Raw genomic sequence first — 25133 nt, forward strand, 5'->3', positions numbered from 1 at the left:
TCAGGAACAGTCTGGTAGGGTGTGACATGGCACAGGTGGTGCCAATGGCTGCATACTCAGGGGCACAACACTGTCCTATTCTGGCCAGACCTGCCAGCAGGCTGCTTCCTGTGACATTCTCAGCAGGGGGGCAGGGGAGTGGGGAGGCTCTCAGCTTAGCCCCATTGCTACAGGGCGGCCAAGACACGGGCCTTGTCCTCGTGGGCTCGGCATTGAGTGGTCTGCTCCAGGCCTGAGCAGAGAGGCCTCCTCACCCAAGCCAAGGGGTGGGCAGGGATGGGGCTGCTGGCTGGATGCATGTTGGGTGAGAAGACCCCCCACCAGCCCACCACCTGTAAAATGACCTGGTTGACTTTTCAGAGACAAAGAGCCGGGATTATCAAGAGACCAAGTTCCCTAAATGACCTTGATCAAAGTCAGGATGAAAGAGAAGTGGACTTCTTGAAGCTTCAGATTGTTGAGCAGCAGAACCTCATAGATGAACTTTCCAAGGTAACCAGGCCCCCTCTCCTCTCCCACCCTGCTCCCTGCTGCCCCATCAAGCTTGCTCCCACAGCCCCTTGCCCTCTGGTCTGGTCAGTGGCGGCCTGGCATGGATGGGAGGAAGAGGAGAGCGAGGGACCCCATGGGGTTATATCAGGCTGGCTGTGTTCACCCACACCAGCAATGGTCCTGTCAAGTGGCCCTCCACATACCCCTCTCTGCTCTGGGGTCTGTGAAACACACCCCTCTTCGTCACTTCGGGATTCAAGATCAGCAGTACTGCCTGTCGTAGTCCCCTGTGGCTGCTGTAACAAAATGCCACAGACTGGAAGGCTTATAGGAACAGAAATTCATCCTGTCATGGCTCTGAGGCCAGGCATCCAAAATCCAGGTGTTGGCAGGGCCACGTTCCCCCTCAAGGCTCTGAGCCATGCTCCCTCCTTCTGCAGGCTCTGAGCCAGCGTATCTCCGGCCTCTGCCTCGGTCTCCACACAGCCTTCTCCTCCCTCTGTTTCTCCTGCCTGTGTCCCTTACAAGGACTCTTGTCACTGGCTTTAGGGTCCACCAGGAAAATCAGGATGATCTCTTCTCAACATCTTTCACTTAGTTTCATCTGCAAAGATGCTTTCCCCAAATAAGATCACACTTACAGGTTCCAGGGATTTGGATGGGACCTGTCTACTGGGGGCTGCCATTCAGTCCTCTGCACTGCCCTACCCTTGTGCCCTCACTGCCCCCCAGCACAGAGTTGCAAATAGTCTATGACTAAAAAAAAAAAAGCCTCCTCAAAAGATCCTAATTTGAGTGTGTCACCCACTTACTGTTGTGACCCTGAGCTACACCTCGACAGATTGGATCCCCGGGGACAGTCCGTACCTGCAGGAAGGCTGCAGAAGAGGGGGAAAGAACCCTCCCCACCACAGGTGCAGCCCCCCACCCAGACAAACTGGCCTGTGGCGTTCAGAGCCTCCAGGAGGGGAGGAGCAGATGCCCTGTAGGCAGGGGCCACATGATGAGCCTCACCCACACAGCCCTACCTGAGCTAACCCCAGATGACTCTTGTTCAACGGCATAGTGATTGTCAGCCTTAAGAGTAACAAGGAGAAAAAGACAAGGAAGAAACCTTGGTCAATTACAAATGCGATTACCTCAGTTTCCAAGGCCCCTCTCTGCTGCTCAGAGAGTGGAAGCCCAGCCGCCGTGCAGAGAAGCCCCACGCTTCTACAAGCCCTTGCTGCTCTTAGCGGGGCTAGCTAAGGGAGGAGGGGCCCCAGGGCAGAGTGGAAACACCTGTCTCAGGATGGTGCTGGCCTGGAAGTGTCTGCAGGAGGGCCTGCAGTTACCGAGCGCCCACACTGGGGTGGCCGGCCTAGGGGACTGCAGTCCCCTGAGGGCCAGGATCCACATTACAAGTGCTGCAACGTGCTGTTTTCTTTTCCCAGACCCTTGAAACTGCCGGCTATGTGAAGAGTGTGTTAGTAAGTACCAGTTGTTATCCTCTCTTCCTGTGCTGACACGAACTTCTGGTGTGGGTGTCCGTGTGGACCAGGGTGTACTCAGTGTGGACAGAGCAGCTGTACCTGCACTGTGGATGGATTGTGTTGTCATGGCACCACGTGCCCCCAGGCTGCAATGGGGGTGGCGAGGCCTCCATGAGGGTCAGATGGGTGCTGGGGCCCTGCAAACACCCAGGTCACCTGTGCAGCCCCGCAGGGGGGTGCCCAGCTCTGGTTATTCTTCAAGGCCTGGAATCAAGGGCTTCCTCCAGGGGCCTCCCCTCTCCACGGGTTTCTCCCCCTTTGGGAGTTGGTGCTCCTGCCACAGAAGTGTGAATGGCTTCCAGGAAGTGTGTGTAAGGGAGCCCAACTCCACATATGTGTGTGGAGGCTGTCTCTGCGGCCCCTGCCCAGAGAGGGCTGGGCCATCGGTTCTTCTGGAGCATCCCATTTCTGTGCCTGACCCTCAGACAGCCCTAAACCTGGGCCGTGCAGGGAGGCTGGTGCATGGGGGACCTGCGCCCCAGCCCGACAGAAACAATGAGCCTCCAGACTTCCAGACAGAGACAGCCTGAGTGAGGGCTTTCCACTTTTGCGTACTCACAACGATATGAACGACGAACCAATCTTGAAATCATCTTCTGTGTCAGCTCAAATGATGATACAGGAATAGTGAGCTGTGTGTTTACAACTGGAGGAGCTGTTCAGCTACTTAAAAAATCTGTTCAACTGGTTTTTTCAGGAGCGAGATAAGCTTCTAAGATATCGGAAACAAAGAAAGAAAATGGCAAAACTCCCCAAGGTAAAGGAAAAAGTGATGTCTGTGGTCCTAAAACCTGTATTTTACTTTTAACTGAGGTGAGCCTCCTCCTTTGTAAATGGAAAGGAAGTGATTTTATTTTTTCTAGGAATTGTTACTGTGAAATAACTCAAAGTAGGACCCAAGGAAATATTCTGTGTTTGATTTTAAATTTAAAAAATCTAACCTTATTGCTTTTAAACCTCCAAGAGTAGGTGTGAATTAATGACGATATTAGGACTCAGCCACAGGGCACTGGTGGTGGGGGTATTCCTGCCCACCTCTGTGTGGTGCACTGTTCCAAGGACAGCCGGCTTGCAGCCCCGAGTGTGGCTGTTTTCAGTGGAGAGGCCCTCACTGGTGCCACACACCCCCTGTGGACCTGCCCACCACCAAACTCCCTGGCCTCCATCCTGCCCTGCAGGCTGACACACACACAAACACAGTCACACACACACATGCACGGACAGACACAGGCTCCCCCCACGTATACATACTAACACACACACACAGAGTCACATGTACCAACAAAGACTCACCTACTCATACACACATACATACAGTCATATATACACACACAGAGATGCACATAGACACACACAGCCCCCCACATACGCATAGTCACACACTTACAAACAGCCCCCACACACACAGTCATACACTGACATACAGCCCTCATACACATACGCGTAGTCACACACACTGACACACACAGCCCACGCACATACACATAGTCACACACACTGACACACACAGCCCACACACACACACATAGTCACACACTGACACACAGCCCCCACACACACATACACACTGGCACACACACGCACACTGACACACACAGCCCACACATATACACATAGTCACACACACTGACACACACAGTCACGCACACACACAGCCCCACATACACATACTCAGACACACTCACACACACTCATACACACAGACACACACAGCCATACACAGTCACACACATACACACAGTCATACACACACAGACACACATACACATAGTCACACACATACAGACACAGTCACACACTCATACACACACAGTCACACACAGACACACATACACATAGACACACTCATACACACACAGTCACACACAGACACACATACACATAGACACACTCATACACACACAGACACACACACATACCCATAGTCACACACACTCATACAGTCACACACATACACAGTCACACACACACACAGACACACATACACATTGACACCCACAGCCCCCTACATACACATACTCATACAGACACACAGACACACACACATACCCATAGTCACACACACTGACACACACAGCTCCCCACGTACACATAGGCACACACACTCATACAGACACACACACACACATAGTCACACACACAGCCCCCCCCACACACACACAGTCACATGCACAGCCCCCCACACACACACACAGTTGCACACACTGACACACACAGGCCCCACACAGGCAGGTCTTCTCCCCAGGGATATTTGAAGACCTGCGGTAATCTCTCTGCAGCACAGTCCTTTTGAGAAGCCTCTGATGTTTATTAAGGAAGAATCTAGAGGAATCCCCAAAGGAATTTCCCACTTCATGCAAAATCTGTGTTGTTTTATTTCTGAAGAACAATCAGTGGTATTACTCATACAGGTTATTAGATACTCCTCAGTGGTAAACAGGGGCAGTGGTGGCTCAGTGGTAAGACTTTTGCCTCCCATGCAGGAGACCTGGGTTCGATTCCCAGCCAATGTACCTGGTGTGCAGCCACCAGCGATCTGTCAGTGGAGGCTTGCGTGTTGGTATAATGATGAAGAGGTTTCAGCACAGCTTCCAGACTAAGACAGATCAGGAAGAAAGGCCTGGTAATCTACTTCCAAAAATCAGCCAGTGAAAACCTGGTCAATCACAGTGGTCCAACTCAAACCAATCCCAGGGGTGGTGCAGGAATGGGTGCTGTTTTGTTCCCTTGTGCGTGGGGTCGCCGTGAGTGGGGGACCGATGCAGGCAGCTAACAGCTTTTCTGGCCCCGAGAGAGGTGGTTGGTGGGCAAGGGAGGACAAGCAGGGGGAGGGGTCCTGGCAGAGAGAAGGGAAGGAGGCTGTTGCAGTGGGGAGTGGGTCCTGCCCAGCTGAAAGCAAAGACACGAGGTTTTTAAACTGAAGGAGGCTGGTCTCTGGGACAGGCGAGTAAGTCACCAAGTTTACAATCAGGGCCCTTTGGCTCTGAGTGTTTCTTTCCTTGTGAAAAGGCTGCTGGATCCTGAGAGGCCCAGGGAGATGAGAAGTCCTCTGGTTAGGCAGTGGGGATCCTCAAGACTGAAGGACAGAGAACGGACAGGGGGATATTTACACAGAGGAGACCATTGAGGCCATCCCACCCAGTTCCTTGCAGCAAGCCACTTTTCAAAACTCAAAAGGTGGGGGGTTTCTTTAACCATCACTACTCTCCAGGATCCTAGGGGTTACTGAGCTTTGTCAGAGGGCACAGCGTGCCCAGGCCAGGGGTCCCCACTGCTCTACAGAGGCATGTGGGAGAGGGGCCAGTGAGAGTGGTTTGTGGGGCCGATGGGTGGTCCCAAGGCCTGCAGGTGGAGGACCCAGCCGTGCCAGCCGATGGCAGATCCACAGAGTTTGACCAAGGAAGAAGGAGGCCTTGAGTGTGATTGAGAGCAGGGCCAGGACAAGAGGAAGCTTTTGGATTTTGTACGATTTTTTAAAACTAGATGACAAAGTCTCGGGTCGGAAGGTAGAAAGTGAGGGACAGGCAGGGGAGAGAGAGCCTGGACGCAGAAGCTGGCGGTGATCTTGGGGTGACCTTGAGTGGCTCCTCGGTAAGTCTTCTCACACTGGCTGGCAAGTGACCCAGCTTTTCTTTAATTCCAGTGTGTCAGGGACTGGTGCTTTGAAAACACAACAAAGAAGGACCACTGGAGCACTGACCACGTGCTGAAACATCAGGGCTCCTATCGTTCCTCTGGCACCTGGCCACAGTTGAGGGCCACTGCCCAAAGGGAACTGCAGAGACTGTGTCACACAATGAAGGCCAGTCCAGAACCGCTCATCTGTAGAAATCCAGGCCATTCCCGTTTGGGCCTTCGCCAGCCCTGCTTCCAGGACAACCAAAATTGCCACCTTCACAGCCAGGCCGCCATCCTGGCCTAAGATAAGGCAGCTGTGGGTGGAGATAGGACCGAGTGGGGCATGGGTCTGTGAGGAGGACAGCATCAGAGCCAGGACACAGGAAGGGGAGGCAGGAGGAAGCTGAGAGGCCTCTGAGGGTGCCCCGGGTCTGGGTCTGTACTAACATTGCCTTTTGGTCAGAAGCCAGTCGTCGTGGAGACCTTCTTTGGATATGACGAAGAAGCTTCCCTGGAGTCGGATGGTTCATCCATCTCTTATCAAACAGACAGAACGGACCAAACCCCGTGCACCCCCGAAGATGATTTGGAGGAGGTAATGTTAGAGCTCCTTCAGCTGCTCCTGGGTGCTAGGGCATGGGCGCCGCTTCTAACAGGCTGGGCGTGGAATTGGGGCTGGAGTGGGCGCCAAAGAGCAGGTGCAAGTCCTGGCCCACCTCCCAGGGCCTCAGTTCTCTCAGAAAGTGGACGTTTCTACCTGCATTAATAAATTGTCTATGGTTTGAGCCGTGGGACAGTGAGGAGCACGCCTCACATCGCTCAATGGGTTGTCACCAAGAAGGCCACCCTTCCTTAGTGCTCATACCTGCCATGCAGCTCCTGGTTGATGGTGTCCACATTGGGGCGAGAGGGGAGGGGGCGTCTGCCAGGGCCTCTAGGACCAGGGGGCACTGTGACTCAGTGGGCTTGTCCCCTGGGGGAAACAGAACCAACAGGAGATATATATAGATATATATGTATGTATGTTGTTTTTGTTTGTTTTTTTTTTATGTATGTTGTAGTTAGGTGCAGTCGAGTCGATTCCGACTCATAGCGACCCTATAGGACAGAGTAGAACTGCCCCATAGGGTTTCCAAGGAGCAGCCAAGCCCTTAACCACTATGCCACCAGGGCTACATAGACAGATACAGATATATAAATATATAGATTAGATATGTATATAGTGAAACCTGTGAAAGCTGGAACTCAATGGGACTGCCTTGTTTTTCCAGGTCTCAAAAGTTTTCTGCCCTTGACAGGGTGCAAGTCTTACCACTTTTCTACCACTCCTTTCAGTGGAAAATATTTAAGTTTTCCTTCACTAACAGATTTCTGCCTTACATAGGTTCCGGCTTTCTCAGCTTTTACTGTATGCATATCATTTGCTAAGTAAAATGTCGGCAGTTCAAATTTACCAGCTGCTCTTTGGAAACCCTATGGGGTAGTTCTACTCTGTCATATGAGTCAACTCAATGGCAACAGAGATACGTATGTACATATATATATATGTATGTGTGTGTGTATATGTGTATGTACGTATATATATGAAAAGAAATTTATTTAAGCAGTTAGCTCACGCACTTGTTGGGGCTGGCAAGTCCTAACTCTGTAGGGCAGGTAGCAGTTTAGAAACTCAAGCAGGATTTCTGTGTTACAGACTTGAGGCAGAATCCTTCTCTTTCCTGGAAACCTCTGTTTTGGCCCTTAAGGCCTTCAACTGATTGGATCAGGCTCGCTCAGGTTACAGAGGGTCAGCTGATTGTAGGTGTTAGCCACACCTCCAGAACACTTGAATAGCACCAGCTAGACTAGCATCTGACCAAACACCTGGGCCCCAGGTCCTGGCTGAACTCACACATAAAATTAGCCATTGCAGGGCCCGAGTGTCAGTGTCCTCTCCTGTAGAAGGGACAGCGCTCACCCTGCCCTCCTGAAGGGCTGCCGAGGAGAGTTCTGAATGGTCAGTGGAGGTCAGTACCAAGGCCACGTACCTACCTCAGGACATGCAAAGGGCAGCAGAGGCCTGAGAAGAAGCTTGCTTCCTGCTGAAAGCACAGCTGGCCTTCCCACCCCAGCCCTTCTTCAGAATGACGGCTGCCCTTGAACCCAGGCCACCACTGTGATGCCCGGGGCAGGAGCTTACATGTGGTGCATTTCTCCTCACTGTGGGTTGAGGCCATGGATAGGCCTCCACCAGGATGTCCTGGTGGCTGAGCGCTGGCCAAAGACCCCCTTAGAGTCTCTTGGACCAGGCAGAGGGAGGGATGGGCCGGGCCATGTGAGGGCTCCCAGGTCAGCCACTCGAGACGTAGCTGCCCTTCCACAGCCAGGCCTTTGGCCTCTCCTCTGGGCAGCAAACTCTTGAGGGTCCATGGAGCCCTGCTGAGGGCAGCAGTAGCCTTCCCAGACCCAGCTACTGCCGGCCTTCTACCAGGGCACAGCAGGCATCATTTCAGCTAGAAGGATGCATTCTGGAAAGTACTCTGCAGGAAGTGAGCCTGTAAATGGAGACGTACACCCCCCACCGCAGGCAGCTTTGAGCAGGTCCCCAAGTCCAGCTCTCTGCCCACGCCGCCTCCATGAGCCTGTGCAAGCCCACAGTATTGCTGGGGGCTGGCGCAGGAAAGGAGGGGGCTGGCGCGGGAACGGAGGGGCTGGCGCGGGAACGGAGGGGGCTGGCGCGGGAACGGAGGGGCTGGCGCGGGAACGGAGGGGGCTGGCGCGGGAACGGAGGGGGCTGGCGCGGGAACGGAGGGGGCTGGCGCGGGAACGGAGGGGGCTGGCGCGGGAACGGAGGGGGCTGACATAGTAATGGAGGGTGTACGGTGGTCTGGTTGGCACCAGGAACCCCAGCCATTTAGGCTTCCACGGGGAGCCAGCTCAACTCAGAGCCTCTCACCTGGGGCTCAGGGCTCACTTCTGCCTCCAAATAGGGCTGGGGTCACAGGTCAGTATCTCCCCCCAATAACCACCACCCACTTGGAGAGTCAGTTGGAGGGAAGGATCTCTGAAGAGGAAAGAGCTCCGTGGATTTCATGAGGAGGGAAAGGAGGTTAGGGGCGTCACTGTTGACTGGGTGTGTTCTGCGTGCCTGTCTCGTGCAAGCCCAGTCCTAACTCTGCACCGTCTCTCTGCTGACTGGGGACATCCTGTGAGCTGGCCTCCCAGTCCTAATGCCACCTTGTCTCTGTACACAGGGTGTGGCCAAGGAGGAGACAGAGCTGCGCTTCCGACAGCTCACCATGGAGTACCAGGCACTGCAGCGCGCCTACGCCTTGCTGCAGGAGCAGGTCGGAGGGACTCTGGATGCTGAGCGAGAAGTTAAGGTCTAAATGACTTCCATTCCATGATGTTGGGGCCACAGCCTTCCCCTCTCGGCCACAGACTTTGCAGGGACGCTCCCGTGGCCGCCCACCTCACGGGCCTGCTGCCCCTATGGGCACTTTCCACTCTTGGGACACTCACGGGCATCGGAAATCAGTGTGCACCGGCCGCCTGGGGTCCACCTGGGCAGTGGGAGGACGATCCACCACAGCGGGCTGGACACGGGCAAAGGATGGTCCCCAGGGGAGCCGTCTCCCAGAAGGCCACCCCGACCAGGGACACAGACCTTTGAGATGGACTCACCTTCCTTGCAAATCTGCTGCATGCACAGGAGGGAGGGCTTGTTCGAGCGGTACTGGAAGTTGCTAAATTGATCCCCCCGCTCAGCACTCATTGAGCTCACAGGCCGTGCCTGCCTCCACTCGGCTCCATGAGAGCTGATGAATGCAGCCCTACTGGAAGTCAGGGTGACCAGGTGGGGCCTTCTACACCCCAGGGCTACCCTTCTTCTGAACATCTGGTGGGCTGGGAGAAAGGAGCCAAAGCGAAAGCAAACTGCAGATAGAAAGAACCCAGAGGTGCCAAGGCGCCTGCGCAGTGATGGTGCCCCCTGGAGGCGCTGTAGGGCAGACCATTCAGGGAGCAAAACTGAGTGTGAGAGTGTATGTCGGTGGTCTGTGTGGGTGTGCATGTAAGTGTATGTGTGTGTGTGTGTTAGTGTGTGCTAGTGTGTGTGTGCATGTGAGTGTGTATGTGAGTGTAAATGTGTATGTGCATGTGCGTGTGAGCATGTATGTGTGCATGTCTGAGTGTATGTATATGTGTGTGCACATTTATGTGTATGCGAGTGTATGTATGTGTGTGTTTGTGTGTTTTATGTGTGTGTGTGAGTGGGTGTGTGAGTATATGTGGGCTTGTCTGTGTGTCTTTGGGTGAGTGTGTATTTATGTGAATGTACATCTGTGAGTCTGTGTATATCTGTGTGAATGGGTGTGTATGTGTGTACATGTATGTGTGTGTCTGTATACCTGTGTGAATGGGTGTGTGAGTGTGTATATGTATGTAAGAGTGTCTGAGGGGTGTGTGTATGTGTGAGTGACTGTACATGTGTTTATGTATGGGTGAGTGTACATCTGTGTGTGTATATGTATGTGTATATTTGAGTGTTAATGGGTGTGTGTGTATCTGTGTGTGAATGGGTGTTTCAGTGTGTGTGCATATCTGTGTGAATGGGTCTGTGTGTCTATGTCTGTGAGTGAGTGTACATGTATGTGTGTCTGTACATCTGTGTGAAGTGTATGTATATGAGTGTCTGTATGTCTATGTGAGTGGGTATGTGAGTGTCATTTCTGTTGAGTTTTCATCCTTATCACAAGAGACAGAGACAAAGCCCCTGGCCAGCACCAAGCAGAGCTCACAACAGGATCTTGGTTGTTCTCATTGGCTGTTGAATCCTGTGAACTAGAATTTTATCTCAAGATCTCTCAGAATTAATGTATAGCTTCCACTAGAATCTGAGTGAGACCACTTTCTTCAAGTAGGCCTTAAGATGGTTCCCTTCTGTGAGCATTTCTTCCAGAGGAGTCCGTTAGTGGCCACTTCTCGATTAGACAAACCCAGGCAGATCTGTCCTCCTAAGACGTCCCCATCTGTGAGCATCTGTCCCCTCCTGGCTTGTAGAGAAAGTTTGATGTCTCTCCTCCTATCCTGCAGACCCGTGAGCGTCTGTCCCCTCCTGGCTTGTAGAGAAAGTTTGATATCTCCCCTCCCATCCTGCAGACCCGTGAGCGTCTGTCCCCTCTTGGCTTGTAGAGAAAGTTTGATGTCTCTCCTCCCATCCTACAGACCCGTGAGCAGCTACAAGCAGAAGTACTGTGTGCGCAGACACGGATCGAGGACCTGGAGAAGGCCCTGGCGGAGCAGGGGCAGGTGAGGGCTGGAGCAGGACCGGGAAGGGTGCAGGGGGACCTAGGGGGCTGCAAAGTGTCTGCCTTGAGGAGGGCAGCGAACATGGGCATGCACGTGACACGCATGATTTGCTTCCACTTGTGAGGTCAGCACACTGAGCCAACTTTACCCCCATGTGGACGGCTTCAACATGGAAGGTGCCCTGGGGGCCCAGGCACTTTCGGGGTCACCATCTATCTGTCCAGGAGGCCCACAGCAGTTCTTAGTAAATACATGTTAATTCGTGGATGGACAGAGAACCACACAAGTGTCGGCCACATTGCCAAGGTCCTTTACCGATGCGTGATTCCCAGAATCCCTGTAACTGGGCTTGATTCACGCCACAGGGCTACCTCGAAGCCTGTCTGGAACCTCCTCACACACGGGCTGCAGGGATGGTGCTTTTGGAGCCCAGCCTGTCCCTGACCCGGAGAGCAAAATCCCTGAGGCCTAATTCAGTGTTTGAGGCCATTTTGCAGATGTTGCCATCACATTGTTTATGCTGGAAAAGAAGGTGGCCAAGGTGGTTGGGAAACTAGGTGGAGGAGGAAGAGGTAGAGGGGGGAGGAGGAGGAAGAAGAGGAGAGGAAGGAGAATACAGCTTCCTTTCATCTGGAAAAACAAGTCTTTAAGACTTGGAAAGGATATGTAGATTGATGAAAAGAACAAAGTTCAGTGTCTGAGGCAGCCAGCTTTCTTCCTGACACTGTGCTTTGTACTCCAAGTGCTGCTGGTGGTGGGAAGGCCACAGAGCTCAGGAGGAAGAGGCGTGTGCTCAGGATGCGGATGCCGTCCAAGGCCTGACCTTGAGGCTGGCCATCGAGGCATCCTCACACTGGGCCAAAGAGCGCAGGTTTGGCCTCTGACCTCAGGTCCACATGCGCAGTGGACCAGGAAGCCTGCGCTGAGAGTGGCTCTCCTGCTGGTCCCAGGATCCTTGCTCTTCCAGCTGTGTTGTGGCTCCCATGGGTGGGCACTGTTAGGGCCATCTGGAGCATGATGTCCATTGGGCGGGTGGGCTCTGGGCACCTCGTCTTGGGAGCCAATGGGGTGCCAGGCGGGTCCTACGGGAGCTCTGAGATTACTTTTTCTGCAGTGTGTTCGTTTCTTCATTTTCCATTTTCAAGGACATGAAGTGGATTGAAGAGAAGCAAGCCCTGTACCGGAGAAATCAAGAGCTTGTGGAGAAGGTATATCCCAGGCCCCGTCCGAATCTGGGTGCCCAGTGGGTCCAGGCTCCCTGAGGGCCCATGAAGATGTGGGGGCCTGTGGTGCTAGGTGGGGTGGGGGCTTGGGTTCTTGACCACCCTGCCCAAGGCCCTTCTGTGCCTTGTTCTCTGCAGGGCCTGTCAGTGTCTCTGGGTTGACTTTTTCTCCTCTCTGCCTCTGGGGGTGATGATGGGCTGGAAGGGGGCCTGGGGGCTGGCTCCCATGAACAGCCCTGCCTCTGCAGGCTTCTCGATTCCTGCTGTTTGCTGGCAAGTGTTTGGTGACTGTGACGTTGGGAAGAGTGGCCTTTTGAAGCCACTGGAATCGTCCAAGTTGAAAGCCTGGCTGGGTCAGGGGCCTGTGTCTAACCAGGTCCCTCTCAGAGGCCGCGTGGCCCTCAGGGAAGACGTCCTTTAAAGTCCACAAGGAAGGCCTGGGTGTCCATTTCCATCTCTGCTGGGCAGCTGGGAGTATGGTTCTGGAATACCCAGCAGCCAGCTCACTGAGAGGCTCCCGGCCCCTGGACATTGTCCCTGTCACCCCCACACTAGCTTGGCTGGTCAGAAAGCATAGTGGGCAGCTGGCTGTTCTCACCGATGGCCTCAGCTTCTGCCTCAAAGGCCCCACGTCTTCACTGGGGTGTGCAGTCAGGGTAGAGCAGAGTCCCCTCTCCATCACGGCCTCCTCTAGCGGGGCCCTTCCTTCAGCCAAGGTGGAGACAGGTGATCACAGCACTGAGATGACACTTCCAATTTGGGGAATAAGACCCCAGAACTGTTTGAGCAGTTCATGTGAAATGGGAGGGCTGGTTACAGTCCAGAGGCAGGAAGGCCCCAGGCCTCAGAGTCACTCAGGCGGCAGCAGCCCTGCCACCTCTCCCCAGCAGCTGGTGGTTGCCTCATCCCCTGGCAGAGAAACCTGGGAAGGCCGTGCCCCCACCCTCAGAGGGCAGGGTGGCCGCGGGTGGGGAGCAGCCTTCTGGAAGCCAGGATGGCCAAGCTCTGAACACAAGCAGCTTGCCTACAGTTTCAGCCCGGCAGCCCCAACCTAAACCCTTACCCGATGGGAGTCGTGCTCTGGGCCGGTCCCCTTCTTAACTGTGAGCACCTGGGGCTCCCTGTGGGCCGCCAACATGTGTTTCAGCACAAGAAGCCTGTGCCTAAGGCCCTCACCTGCCCACCTGGGGCCTCTGCTCCTAGGCGAATCTCAACCTGTCATCCCTCCAGCATCAGAGCAGCCTCTCTGTCACCTGACCTCCTTTTAGGGGGGTGGGCTGAGCCACTTCTCTTTGCTGGGCCCTCGGGGGCCATTTTCCCTGTCCGTCCACAGGGAACTGTGGGACAGTGTGGGCCTCGCACATGGTGCTCGCGCATCATGGTCCTATTAAATAGCCCCTTAAGCAAAGGCAGTGCCGAGGGAGCCAGGTACCCCGCACAGGGCCCAGGTGGTGGGAGCACCCTCAGTGCTGGGTCAGCGTGAGTGATGGAGACACTGCCTTGGCCGCTGGTGTCCAGCGAGGCCTGGAGTGGATCAGGACATTTTCCTGCCTTTGCCCTCAGTGGGTGTCTCCTCCCACTATCTGTTCCTGCATGGCCAGGGTAGGCTCAGGGCTGCCCCTCAGCCTTAGGGCTCCCTGCCCCCTGTACTGGCCCTGGAGTTCAGCTGAGAGACGGAGACGGGGTCCCTGCAGCCTCATGGGACACATTCAAGGACACAGTCTGCAGTGAGGTCTCCGTCCAATACTCTGGGGGGCCTCTAGGGACTAGTTCCATCCCCATGGGGCAGATCAGCTGCACACAGGTGGTCTGCTCTGCCCAAAAGCCACAAATGGCCTCCTCGGGGTAGGAGACTCTGGCTCGCTCTGAGGCCAGTGACCTCTGATCTCCCAGATAAAAGAGATGGAGACAGAGGAAGCACGGCTGAAACACGAGGTCCAGGATGCGAAAGACCAAAACGAGCTGCTGGAGTTCCGGATCCTAGAGCTTGAGGTGCACGTGCGCTGCAGGCATCAGGGGCGGGGAGGGCTCACACCTCCACACCTTGGGCATCAGGGGCAGGGAGGGCTCACACCTCCACGCCTCGGACATCAGGGGCAGGAAGGGCTCACACCCGAGTATTCCTAGGCTCGTGTAGCCCCCACCTAAGCCCCCCACCTGAACCCCACCTGAGCCCCCCATCTGAGCCCCCACTTGAGCCCGTCACCTGAGCCACCCTGATGGGTGAGCAACGAGGACTGGGCTTGAGCTCAGCGACCTGCCCGAGGCCACACGGCTGAGGTGACAGTGCCAGGCTCCTGCGAGGCCCATGCCAGGGTCACCCTGCCCTTCTAGCCTAGGGGAGCCCTGCTCCCTTCAAGAGCTCTGCGCAGGGGGCTGAGCTCCTAGGAACGCCCGGCTGACCCCACGCTCGGTGGCCTGTGTCTCTACCCTGCTCCTTGGCCCACCCTGGCCCAGCCCCTGGAGGAGGAGACAGGGTGGCCAAAGCCCACCTGTGCCCAGCTTCTTCCCCTGTCCCAGGAGAGAGAAAGGAAGTCACCTGCCATCAACTTCCACCACGTGCCCGTGCCCTTTGTGGACGACGGGAGGAGCCCTCTGCAGGTGTACTGTGAGGCCGAGGGCGTAACGGTAAATCCCACCCCTGGGATCCCCTCCCAGCCGTCTAGCTACCCTCGCCCTGTTCGCCACCCCCAGTAGCCCCACTACACTCACCCTACCACACTCACCCTGTTCTCCCCACCCGCCTCCCCGCCTTCCCATCTCCCAGCCCTGCTCACCCCACCAGTAACCCCACCACACTCACCCTGTTCTCACCACCCATCTCCCAATCTCCCTGTCTCCCAGCTCTGCTCACCCCCTTCACCCTGCAGTCGCCTGGCTGCACTCACCGCTCTCCCCTCTGCCCCAGGACATACTGGTCTCAGAGCTGATGAAGAAGCTTGACATCCTGGGAGATAACGCCGTAAGTGTATGTCGCTCTCCTGACTTGTGCATGCCCATGCCCTGAGCCCAAGTCCCAGCCCCTGCCCGGCCTGGAGCGCCTGGAATGGCCCCTTTGCATGCAGGGGCTCTCCCCTTCCTCCCGTGGCTCCTGTACTTGCTCATGGACCATAGCACCCCGGGGACACACCTCTGCCCCAGTCTTCAGACTCCTTCGTACTCTGGGTGGGGGTGTACTGCTGCCACCTGGCAGTCCAGGACACCTGGGGCTCTTGCGGGGGGGGGGGCACGTCCTATTGCCAGACCTTAGATTATACTTGTGGGGGGCAACAGCTAGAGAAACCAAGTCCACAGAAATCCCCAGACCTCATTTGGTCAGGAGTCTGGGTTTTGCTGCAGACTCCGTGGAGGAGTGTGAATTCCCAGTGGCAGAGGGCCCGTGCCCCTCATCTGCCCTGGGTTGTCCATCTGCACTCATCACCCCCACCCCTATACCAGGCCCTGTGTTGATGGGACCCCCCCCCATGCCTGCCCTCACTTGGGGAGCAGCTAGGAGAAGAGGAGGGAGACCCTTGTGGGGGTGCTTTCCAGCCTCATCACCCTTCTCTCAGACATGGGGCTCCATCGTAGCCCTGGGGATGGGAGGCCCAACCCGTTCAGGCAGTGAGCTCCGGATCCAGCCCTGGGCATTGGCCCCACCAGGGTTTTTGGGAGGATTTCCCACCTGGACAAAGTGAGGCCCTGGGGGCCCTGAGGGCCACAGAGCTGATTTAGCGGCAGTACAAGGACAGGTGGAGCCATTCCACAGACGGGTTCAGGGCCCCTCGGAGCCCCCAGCACAGCCAGTGTGCGTGGCCACCCCACACCACATGGGCTCTGAGCTTCTTCTAGCCCAGTTCAGAGGTGAGTGGGACTGGGCACACCTCTGTGTGTTATGCTCAGGGCCACACAGAACAGCTCCTCGGATGAGCGGAGATGTCCTCCTGGTCTGACCTCAAGGCCACTGCTGAGCACACAAGCAGAAACCACACATGCCAGTAACCCAGGACGGTGCTGTGCAGGGTCCAAGCTTACGAAACCCATCTGGGAGCCAAGAGCGGGCTGCTGGTGAGGAAGGTGATAGGACAGACTGGCCACCAGCAGATGACAGGACAGACAGGCCACCATCAATGACAGGACAGACAGGCCACCAGTGATGACAGGACAGACAGGCCACCAGCAGGTGACAGGACAGACCAGTCCACAGATGCCTTCACTACTCAGTCCCACCCCAGTGAATGCTGCAGCGCCCACAACAGCCTTGTGGGCACTTTAACCCTGACCTGCTGCCCCCAGCGGGCAGGGCCCTGGGAGCTGAGAGAAGAGGCTGGCGAGGGCGGAGCGGACGCCTGTCCACCACTGCTGCACATGGGCAGCAGGAGAAGAGCTTTAACCGCACCAGGTGTCAGCCCAGCTTAACTGTGTCTGGGAGTCCCACAGTCACCCTGAAGCCAGCTCCCAGCCCCTGTCCACCCCCAAGTCCCCCCTCTCGAGCCTGGCCATCACACAAAGCCCTGGCCAAGGAGTGAGGTACCTGGCCGGGTTCCTGGAGCAGGAGGGACAAGGAGCGTCATACCCTAGCCAGTAGTCCTGCCCTGTGGGAGAGTCCCCTGCGGAGCCAGAGTCAGAGGCCACACAGACAGACCACCTCTACCTGTAGCCTTCGAAGCAGCTCCCACAGCAGGAACCCCCGTGCTGACTGCGCGGGGTGGGGGGAGAAAATTGAGGAGGAGCCCTCAGGGAGCTGCGCTGCAGAAGGTGGAGGGACGCAGGGTGTCCCAGCGAAAGGCTCCCCTTGCCTGACAGGCTTGGGGGTGCTGTGAGAGCCTACTCCACTGCAGCAATCTGCCAAGTCCCTGCCCCAGCCTCCGTCCTCTGTGCCTTTCCTACCCTGTCCTCCCTCCCCTCCCCCTCCCACTCCCTCCCCTCCCTCCTCCCTCCCCTCCCCCCCTCCCCCCTCCCCCTTCCTCCCCTCCCCCCTCCCCCTGCCTCCTCCCCTCTCCTCCCCTCCCCCCTCCTCCCCTCCCCCCTCCCCCTCCCCCTCCCCTCTCCTCCCCCCTCCTCCCCTCCCCCCTCCCCCTCCCCCCTCCCCTCTCCTCCCCCCTCCTCCCCTCCCCCCTCCCCCTCCCCCCTCCCCTCTCCTCCCCCCTCCTCCCCCCTCCTCCCCTCCCCCCTCCCCCTGCCTCCTCCCCCCTCCCCTCTCCTCCCCTCCCCCTCCTCCCCCCTCCTCCCCTCCCCCCTCCCCCTGCCTCCTCCCCCCTCCTCCCTTCTCCTCCCCTCTCCTCCCCTCCCCCTCCCCCTCCCCCTCCCCTCTCCTCCCCTCCCCCCTCCCCTCTCCTCCCCTCCCCCCTCCCCTCTCCTCCCCTCCCCCCTCCTCCCCTCTCCTCCCCTCCCCCCTCCTCCCCTCCCTCCTCCTCCCCTCCCCCTCCCTCCTCCCCTCCCCCCTCCTCCCCTCCCTCCTCCTCCCCTCCCCCTCCCTCCTCCCCTCCCCCCTCCTCCCCTCTCCTCCCCTCCCCCCTCCTCCCCTCCCTCCTCCTCCCCTCCCTCCTCCCCTCTCCTCCCCTCCCTCCTTTCCTCTCTCCTCCCCTCTTTCCTCCTTCCCCTCACTCCTCCCCCTCCAGTCTTAAGCCTGGCTGTCCTGAGAACACTGGACTGGTGAGGCCAAGGGTCAGGTGCCAGGGCCTGGGGAGCCCGTGAGTGGTAGTGCTGGTCCCAAAGCCTGAGGGTTCCTGGGGGAGGCAGGGAGGGAATGAGGGGAGGCCAGCTGCAGGCGTTGGGGCCATTCCCAGCTGTGAGCGCATCCTCCACCCACAGTGCAGAGGCTTCTGCCCATGGAGAGCTGGGCTGGGCCAGAGTGGGGAGCCCTCCTCTCTTGAAGAGCCCGTGGCCGCTTGCTCCCTAAGCCACCGGTGGCTCTGACGGGCCTGTGCAGCTGTTAGCCGAGACTGCCCCGTCACCAGCAGTCAGGGCACCCAGCAAACAGTGCCAGAAGTGTGGGGTCAGAGCCCAGGAGGGCTTCAGTAGGAGCCACCCCTCACTGTGGTCCAGCCCCGACACACCCCAGGAGCTGTCGCCCTGACTAACTGTGCTCTGCTTTGGGGCAGAATCTGACCAACGATGAGCAAGTGGTTGTCATCCAAGCAAGGACCGTCCTGACCTTGGCCGAAAAGGTAATGGTGACCATGCACACACTCCATGATGGGGTCACCTGGGGAGGGTCATTCCAGCCCCCTGCCCTGGGAGATGTGGGTGCAGGCCAACTCAGCCATGCTTCCCCCAAAAGGCTGGATGTTGAGGTTGGGCCTGCAAAACAGTCTGTTAGGCCTGTAAGACCCTCCTCTGAGGGCCGTCCCCCCAGGCTCCCAACCCCCCAGCTTCCTGCTCCCATAGCTGCCACCCTTCTGACCTCCCCACACCCTGGGGCCACCTGTCTGGCTGTGGTCAGGGCGGCCTCTACAATCTCTTCAACAGGAAGGGGCAGAGGAGAGAGGGTGGGAGGATGTGGCTCAGGAAGACAGCTCACCCCTCTGTCTCCAGCCAGAGCCCTGCAGGCCAACTCTGCCCCCTGTACCCCAAGCCAGCATCCTCCTACCCTGGGGGGGAGGGAGGGCACTGGGGCAGGGGCAGCTTAGACCTGGCCACACCCTGGGGCCACGGAGCTCAGGATCCCGCCCAGCGCCCTCCTCCCCAGGAGGAGCTGGAGGACAGAGAAGGCCCCAAGGGTCCCTGTGACTTGCTCGTTCTGTTGTGCCCAGTGGCTCCAGCAGATCGAAGAGACGGAGTTGGCCCTGCAGAGGAAGATGGCCGACCTAGAGAGTGAAAAGGTGGGTGCCTTGGTGGGTGCCCCACAGTGCCGCCACCACCCAGGTGCCAACCAAGGCCGGTTCTCTGTTCCCAGGAGCTGTTCAGTAAGCAGAAGGGCTACCTGGACGAGGAGCTGGACTACCGCAAGCAGACTCTGGACCAGGCTCACAAGGTGAGGGCAATATGTGCACCCAGCAGACCCTCTGGGGCCCCAGGGGACCCCCCACCTCGGCCAGGGGGGACTGTGCCTTCAGACTGGAGTCTGTGCTCACACTTAGGCCACATCTCTCTGCGTTCACCTGCCCTGGTGCCCCTCCAGGTCAGGGCTCTGGGGGCAGCACTGGGCCATGGCTGGTCAGTGTCTCATCCTCCAGATTCCAAGAGGAAGGCCAGCATGTTCTGTCTTGCCACCTTGTTTTCTTAAGTCATTATTTAAGGGTTTGCACATTTCATTATAATACTTTGTCTTCTTGAGCCACCCTTTGAAATCTTCTGTTCAGCTCTTTTACGTCATCATTTCTTCCCTTTACTTTAGCTGCTCGACATTTAAGAGCAACTTTCAAAGTCTCTTCGGATATCCATTTTGATCTTTTCTTTCTTTCTTGTCTTTGTAATGACCCCTTGCTTTCTTCATGTATGATGTCCTTAATAAGTCATTCCACAACTCATCTGGTCTTTGCTTTGGACTTTTCCCTGAACAACAAACCTTTGTTGCACCTTTAATCGGTCCTTCATGAGCTCAACCAGATGGGTGGCACAGTCTGGGCCCCAAGTGGCCCAGGTGAGCAGGAGCCTGGGGTACCTGCGGGTCTTCATACACTCTCTGCTCTGTGAGCACAAGAAACCAGTTGCTGTCGACTCAACCCCCACTCATGGCAACCCCATGTGCGTCTGAACTGTGCTGTATAGGGTTTTCAGTGGCTGATTTTTTTAAAGTAGATGGCCAGGCCTTCCTTCCTAGGTTCTTCTGGGTGGACTCGAACCTCCAACCTTTCAGTGCTCAACTGTTCGCACCACCCAGGGACTTCTAAGCACAAGAAAACAAAAACCAAACCCATTGCCATCAAATTGATTTCAGCTCATAGGGACCCTATAGGACACAGTAGAACTGCCCCATAGGGTTTCCAAGGAGTGATTCGTGGACTCGAACTGCCAACCTTTTGATTAGCAGCTGAGCTCTTAACCACTGAGCCACCAGTCCATAAAATGGGAGAGCAGCGTGAGCAGCGCAGGAGTGGTCCTCCAGAGGTCGCCTCGCCCATCCTTAGGGATTTACTCTTGGTGTGAAAGGCCGGATTAGCATCAGCTGCCTTGGTTCAGCGACGCCATTGTGATTCTAAGTCTAAGCCAGCGGTCCACCACATCTCTTTTAGGAGCTGAAGCTTACCATTTGCCCTAAGAAGTGGCCTTTGTTGTGGGTCCTGTGAGCTGGGCCTGCCCACTGTGGGAAGCTTATTTTGTGGCTGTCAGAACGATAAAATGTCGGTTACGTCAAACATGGTCTTTCATTTCCTAAACTTCCTACCAAACCGGAAGGAGTTTTCGTGATCTGTTTGCCTGAAGGAAAGGGAACGTTGATTTCTCCTGTAACCTGAGAATTCCCTTTTTCATAAATTGTGGTCAGTAAAATTTCCCAAGGGAAAGGTTTAAGCTGCCCTAGATCAAACTGATAAATCTTTGGAGTCCCTGGCTGGTACAAATAGTCAAAGACTTGACTGCTAACCAAAGTCTAGAGGCACCCCAGAAGAGAAGCCTGGCAATCTATTTCCCAAAGATCAGCCATTGAGAACCCTGTGGAGCACAGTCCTGCTCTGACACACGTGGGGTCTCCATGAGTCAGAGCCAATTCTGTGACAGCTCGTTGGGTTAGGAATTCATCCAAAGGGCTGTGTCTTTGCTGCTGAGTTACTGCGAAGGGACAGCTTGTGTCTGTCCTTGGCAGTTCCTTGCTGATTGTATGGATTTTGGGTAAAAGCAACGTCAAGGGGGAGCTACACCCCTGGCCTGCTTCATTCCTGTGTCGCCGTGGCTTCCATGAACCCCCATCCACCCCAGATCCACACCAGCTCTGCTCCCATGATGGTACGTAGCTCAGTTCTTCCTTTATCTTCAGCATCATGACATCATCCATGAGCTGGGTCCTGTGCCCTCGTAGTCCTGTGCCCACTCCCTGTCAGCTGCTCTGCCTCCCACAGGTCTTCTCATGGGTGAGGGTATTCAAGGGCCTGTCCCTACTCTGCGAGTCAACTTCTCTGCCTCTTGTGTGTCTTCTCATAAGAGAAAGGGTCTTTGCAGTTCAAGTTCATCCGCAGACATTCATGATGAGGACTGTGACCCCTAACTACCCTTCTCTTCCCATTCTTATTGCTCTTCCCGAATGGCCAGGACTGCCCGGCCCCAAGCCGTCCACACAGTAGGGGCCTGTCGGGAGAGCTTAGAGAAGGGCACTGCAGATGTTTGAGGACCACAGTCATGGTCACAGGGATGTGATGTGGGTGGCCCGCTGTTGGGGACCCATGGCAGCATGATGGGGGTTCTGAGTGCTGGGAGGCCGCATGGGCAGTGGGAAGAGCACTCTCCGGACCCTACTGGGGGCCCAGGCCTCCCCCTATTAGCTGCAGGATGTCAAGCAAAACACTCTGTGCTCTCTGTGCCTCAGTTTCCTCATCTGTAAACTAGGCTAGTAAGATCTTCTGCCTCATGGAAGAGGTGGGAGATAGAATGACTGGAATCCTGTTGTTTATCGCCGGGAGAGTGGAAGGTAATGAAGCTGGAGTGATGGCTGAGGCCGGGGAAAGGGTGGAGGCCTTGTGTGGAGGTGGAGTGGGCCGTAGAGAGAGGACCACAGTGGAGGGATGGGTGGGCGAGGAGGGGTGGGCAGTGGCCGGGTGAGATGTGTGGGTAGATTGCCTGGCTGGGTGGAGAGCCAAGGACGGGTCCCTCTTCCTGTGAATGTCAAGCAAATCTTTGCAAAAGCTGTGCCTCCTCCTCATGAAGGACAATACATGAAGCCAGGGGTCCGGAGGGTCAGATGGCATTTGGGGCAAAGGCAGAGGCCCTTCCTCTGTTACTTCTTCCTCGAGGCGAGCCCTCTCCACCCACTCTGCCCCTTCTGGTTATCATCTCACTCTAGTGGGAAATACCTGCTGACCACGTTTTTCCTAAGTTTAATGACATGACAAGCATTTTGCCATTGGCACTCCTATGGAAGTGAAATGACCACCCCCCCACCCCTGCCCCTGTGCTGATTTTCTGCTGTTTAGAGCGTTGTGGGCCCAGGTGAGGGGGATGCTGTCATCCTGGGACCTCAGGCCACTGCCCTGTCAGTTTCAGGTGCCTCTTGGGGAGGGCTGGCAGGTCTGGGGAGGGGGTGAGGACCGACGGTCTCCTGGGATCCCCCCAGCACATCCTGGAGCTGGAAGCCATGCTGTACGACGCTCTGCAGCAGGAGGCCGGGGCCAAGGTGTGCCAGATGCTGTCAGAGGAGGAGCGTGAGAAGCTCAAGGTTGCCGTGGAGCAGTGGAAGCGCCAGGTCATGAGTGAGCTGCGGGAGCGTGATGCCCAGATCCTGCGGGAGCGCATGGAGCTGCTGCAGCTGGCACAGCAGGTGCGCGCGGGCAGGCTGGGTGGCAGGACAGGGAGGAGTGGGGCAAGGCCAGGCCAGATGCCTGCCTGGAGCCAAGCCATGCTCCCATGATGACCAGGGCTTCCAATGACCAGGCCGTTCAATGACCAGGCCCTTCAATGACCAGGGCCTCCAATGACCAGGGTCTCCAATGACCTGGGCATCCAATGACCAGGCCCTTCAATGGCCAGAGCCTCCAATGCCTGGATTCTCCAATGACCGGGGCCTTCAATGACAAGACCCTCCCATGGCAGGACCTCCCAGCCCTGGTGCCACACCCTTGCACCTGCCCACCAGACCAGTTTCCTGGGCCATGTACCTGAGGCCTCAGGATTCAGTCCCCAGATTGCCTGGACTCTTCCTTACTGCTTCCCTCAATGGTGTGGGCGCAGTCTGGGGCCAGGTGCATGCAGGCAGGCAGGAGTGGCAGAGCCTTTTCTTGGCCTCAGAGACACTTCGTGATCTCAGGCTGGTTCACTTCCAGCAAGAGGTGAGGCAACCCCGGCTGACTGGACGTGCTTCAGCACCTCCGTATGGGCCGTGTTGGCCTGGCAGTGACTTTTGTAGAAGTGTTACTCTACGTTACAAAAACCCCAAATGCAAAATGATCAACTTGCAAAATCAAATAACTAGTTACTAAAATTTAAAGTTAATGTGAGTGGGTTAATGTCTGACCAAAGAGTTGGTCAGTCACCAGGACGTCTGCTGCCTGGCTCCTGTGATTGTGAGTTTCCCCACATGCCCATCAGGTCTTCAGTGGCCGTCAGGGTCACCTTCAGCCACCGCACTCTGTCAGCTGGACTAAGTTCACAGTGTTCCCAGGGCCCCTGGCAGGGTGCCCAAGTCCAGAGTGGACACGCAAAACTTGCATTTAATTGGCATTTCACTTTGTACAAAAATAAAGACAAAAAAACCCATTGTCATTGAGTCAATTCCAACTCACAGCAACACTATAAGACAGAATAGAACTGCCCCATAGGGTTTCCAAGGAGCAACTGGTGAATTCGAACTGCTGACCTGTTGGTTAGCAGCCCTGCTCTTAATCACTGCACCACCAGGGCCCCAAAATAAAGACTGGGGTTCAGAACGCAGCACCACCCTGACAGGGACATCCTCCTGTGACTCACTGCTGTGTGGCTCTCTGAGCTGCTTCTCTCTGAGGCTGGGAAGGCTGAGTGTTGACGTCTCACCATCTCCTTAGCCTCAGCATTACGGTGTATGATTTGAGATTGCAGGAGACTGGCAAGTACTGACCCAGCCACGTGAAGTGGTGCCCACGAAGCCTTCAGCTCAGCTGCTGGAACTAAACAGTAGGCAGAGAAAGGTTTATGTCTGGCGACACAGAGCCAGCCACTCCCTTCTCATAAGCCAGAGCGTTCTCAAAGTCCATGAGAGAGGACGAGCTGAAGGCTCTGGCCCCCCTCTGACCGCAGCCTGTCTGTCATGCTCTGAACATGGGGGTGCAGGCAAGCTTTGGAAAGAGACAAGCGTCAGACGCCTTGTGAGTCACAGGACCAGCACCCAGCATGCCTGCCACTCTGTGACTATGAGACCAAATGCACGTGAGAAAATCCTAACAGACTCTTTCCCACTTGGTTTTCCAAGTGCTGCGATTGTTGAGGACTGTCCTGCTTTTAATATTGCAGAGAATTAAAGAGTTGGAAGAGAGAATAGAAGCTCAGAAGAGGCAAATAAAGGAGCTGGAGGAAAAGGTAAAGGCAATGCACATGTTGGTGTGTCCTGATGGCACTTAGCGGCCAGGAGAGGACACAGTAACTCGGAGCCAGGTCCCTGGGGAGCAAGTGGACGTGTCACCAGCAGAAGACACCCAAGTTCAGAGTGGAGTTGAACAGAAAGAGTTTTCAGGGTGGTGGCTGCGTGGAGTTGGGGCTGGGAGACAGGAGAGCCAGGCCTGGGAGCATCCCCGTGGTGGTAGGCCAGCCCGGAAACCTCAGAGGGGTCCCACTCTCGTGGCCCCAGTTCCCATATCTGTAGCGGGTGCTGTGGGCCAATGTCCTGGGCCTTTTCAGTACTGATGCCCTGGGCTGTGCTAAAGCCTTAGACCCCCCCAAGTACCCCAGGCCTGTGGGTCTAAAAAGCACGTTCTGAAAGACTGAACTCTTCGGCTTGAGAACGAGCCACCCGTTCAACGAGCACCTAAAGCAGTTGCTGCAGGTTTAGGGAGCTCGGAGGGCTGACTTCCGGTCAGGTGGAGCCTTGTCCCGAGAGGCTTGTCCAGGGCTCTGTGAGGTGGCGGCCCTGTCTGGGGGCTGTTGGATCTGTGCTGTGTATATGAATACCACAGTCTCCCCACCCCCACCCCCAGCCCCAGTCAAGGAGACAGAGCTCAGGAAACCCCAATGCTCCCTGCAGGGCTTTGCTGAGCTTTGGAGGGTTTTCCTCTCTGAATTGGGGGTCACACTGTGGGGTGGTCTCACTGAAATGGGCACGGGGCGGACTGGCCAGTCAGGTGCCACCTCCCAGTTTTGTCCCTTCAGAGACAGCAGGAGGCTGGTGTGGTTGGGCTCTTCCCAGTGTTGGCCCTCCCTGAGGCTGGGTCAGCAGATG

At 56.3% G+C, this 25133-nt stretch overlaps 1 protein-coding gene across 21 annotated transcripts in view; it reads left to right on the forward strand.

Moving 5' to 3' along the window:
• The window catches only part of JAKMIP3 (Janus kinase and microtubule interacting protein 3), a 116325-nt gene that overhangs the window by 74511 nt on the left and 16681 nt on the right, over window positions 1–25133 (forward strand). For 12 of the 21 annotated variants that reach the window (XR_007513466.1, XR_007513467.1, XM_049855486.1 and 9 more), the window contains 15 exons: window positions 361–492; window positions 1926–1961; window positions 2722–2781; window positions 6106–6237; window positions 8879–9007; window positions 10851–10934; window positions 12080–12142; window positions 14051–14149; window positions 14678–14785; window positions 15066–15125; window positions 18241–18306; window positions 18892–18960; window positions 19035–19112; window positions 22344–22547; window positions 24212–24277. Coding sequence is in view for 19 of the 21 variants with exons in the window: in XM_049855486.1 (XP_049711443.1) it covers window positions 361–492; window positions 1926–1961; window positions 2722–2781; window positions 6106–6237; window positions 8879–9007; window positions 10851–10934; window positions 12080–12142; window positions 14051–14149; window positions 14678–14785; window positions 15066–15125; window positions 18241–18306; window positions 18892–18960; window positions 19035–19112; window positions 22344–22547; window positions 24212–24277 (1386 nt within the window). In the remaining 2 variants the exon portion in view is untranslated. Of the gene's footprint in view, window positions 1–360; window positions 493–1925; window positions 1962–2721; window positions 2782–6105; window positions 6238–8878; window positions 9008–10850; window positions 10935–12079; window positions 12143–14050; window positions 14150–14677; window positions 14786–15065; window positions 15126–18240; window positions 18307–18891; window positions 18961–19034; window positions 19113–20882; window positions 21693–22343; window positions 22548–24211; window positions 24844–25133 lie in introns of those variants that run through there. The other 9 variants (XM_049855491.1, XM_049855498.1, XM_049855501.1 and 6 more) reach the window with 7 other exon arrangements.

This window comes from Elephas maximus, chromosome 16 (genome assembly GCF_024166365.1).
Source record: "Elephas maximus indicus isolate mEleMax1 chromosome 16, mEleMax1 primary haplotype, whole genome shotgun sequence".
In the NCBI taxonomy this organism is placed as follows: Eukaryota; Metazoa; Chordata; class Mammalia; order Proboscidea; family Elephantidae; genus Elephas; species Elephas maximus.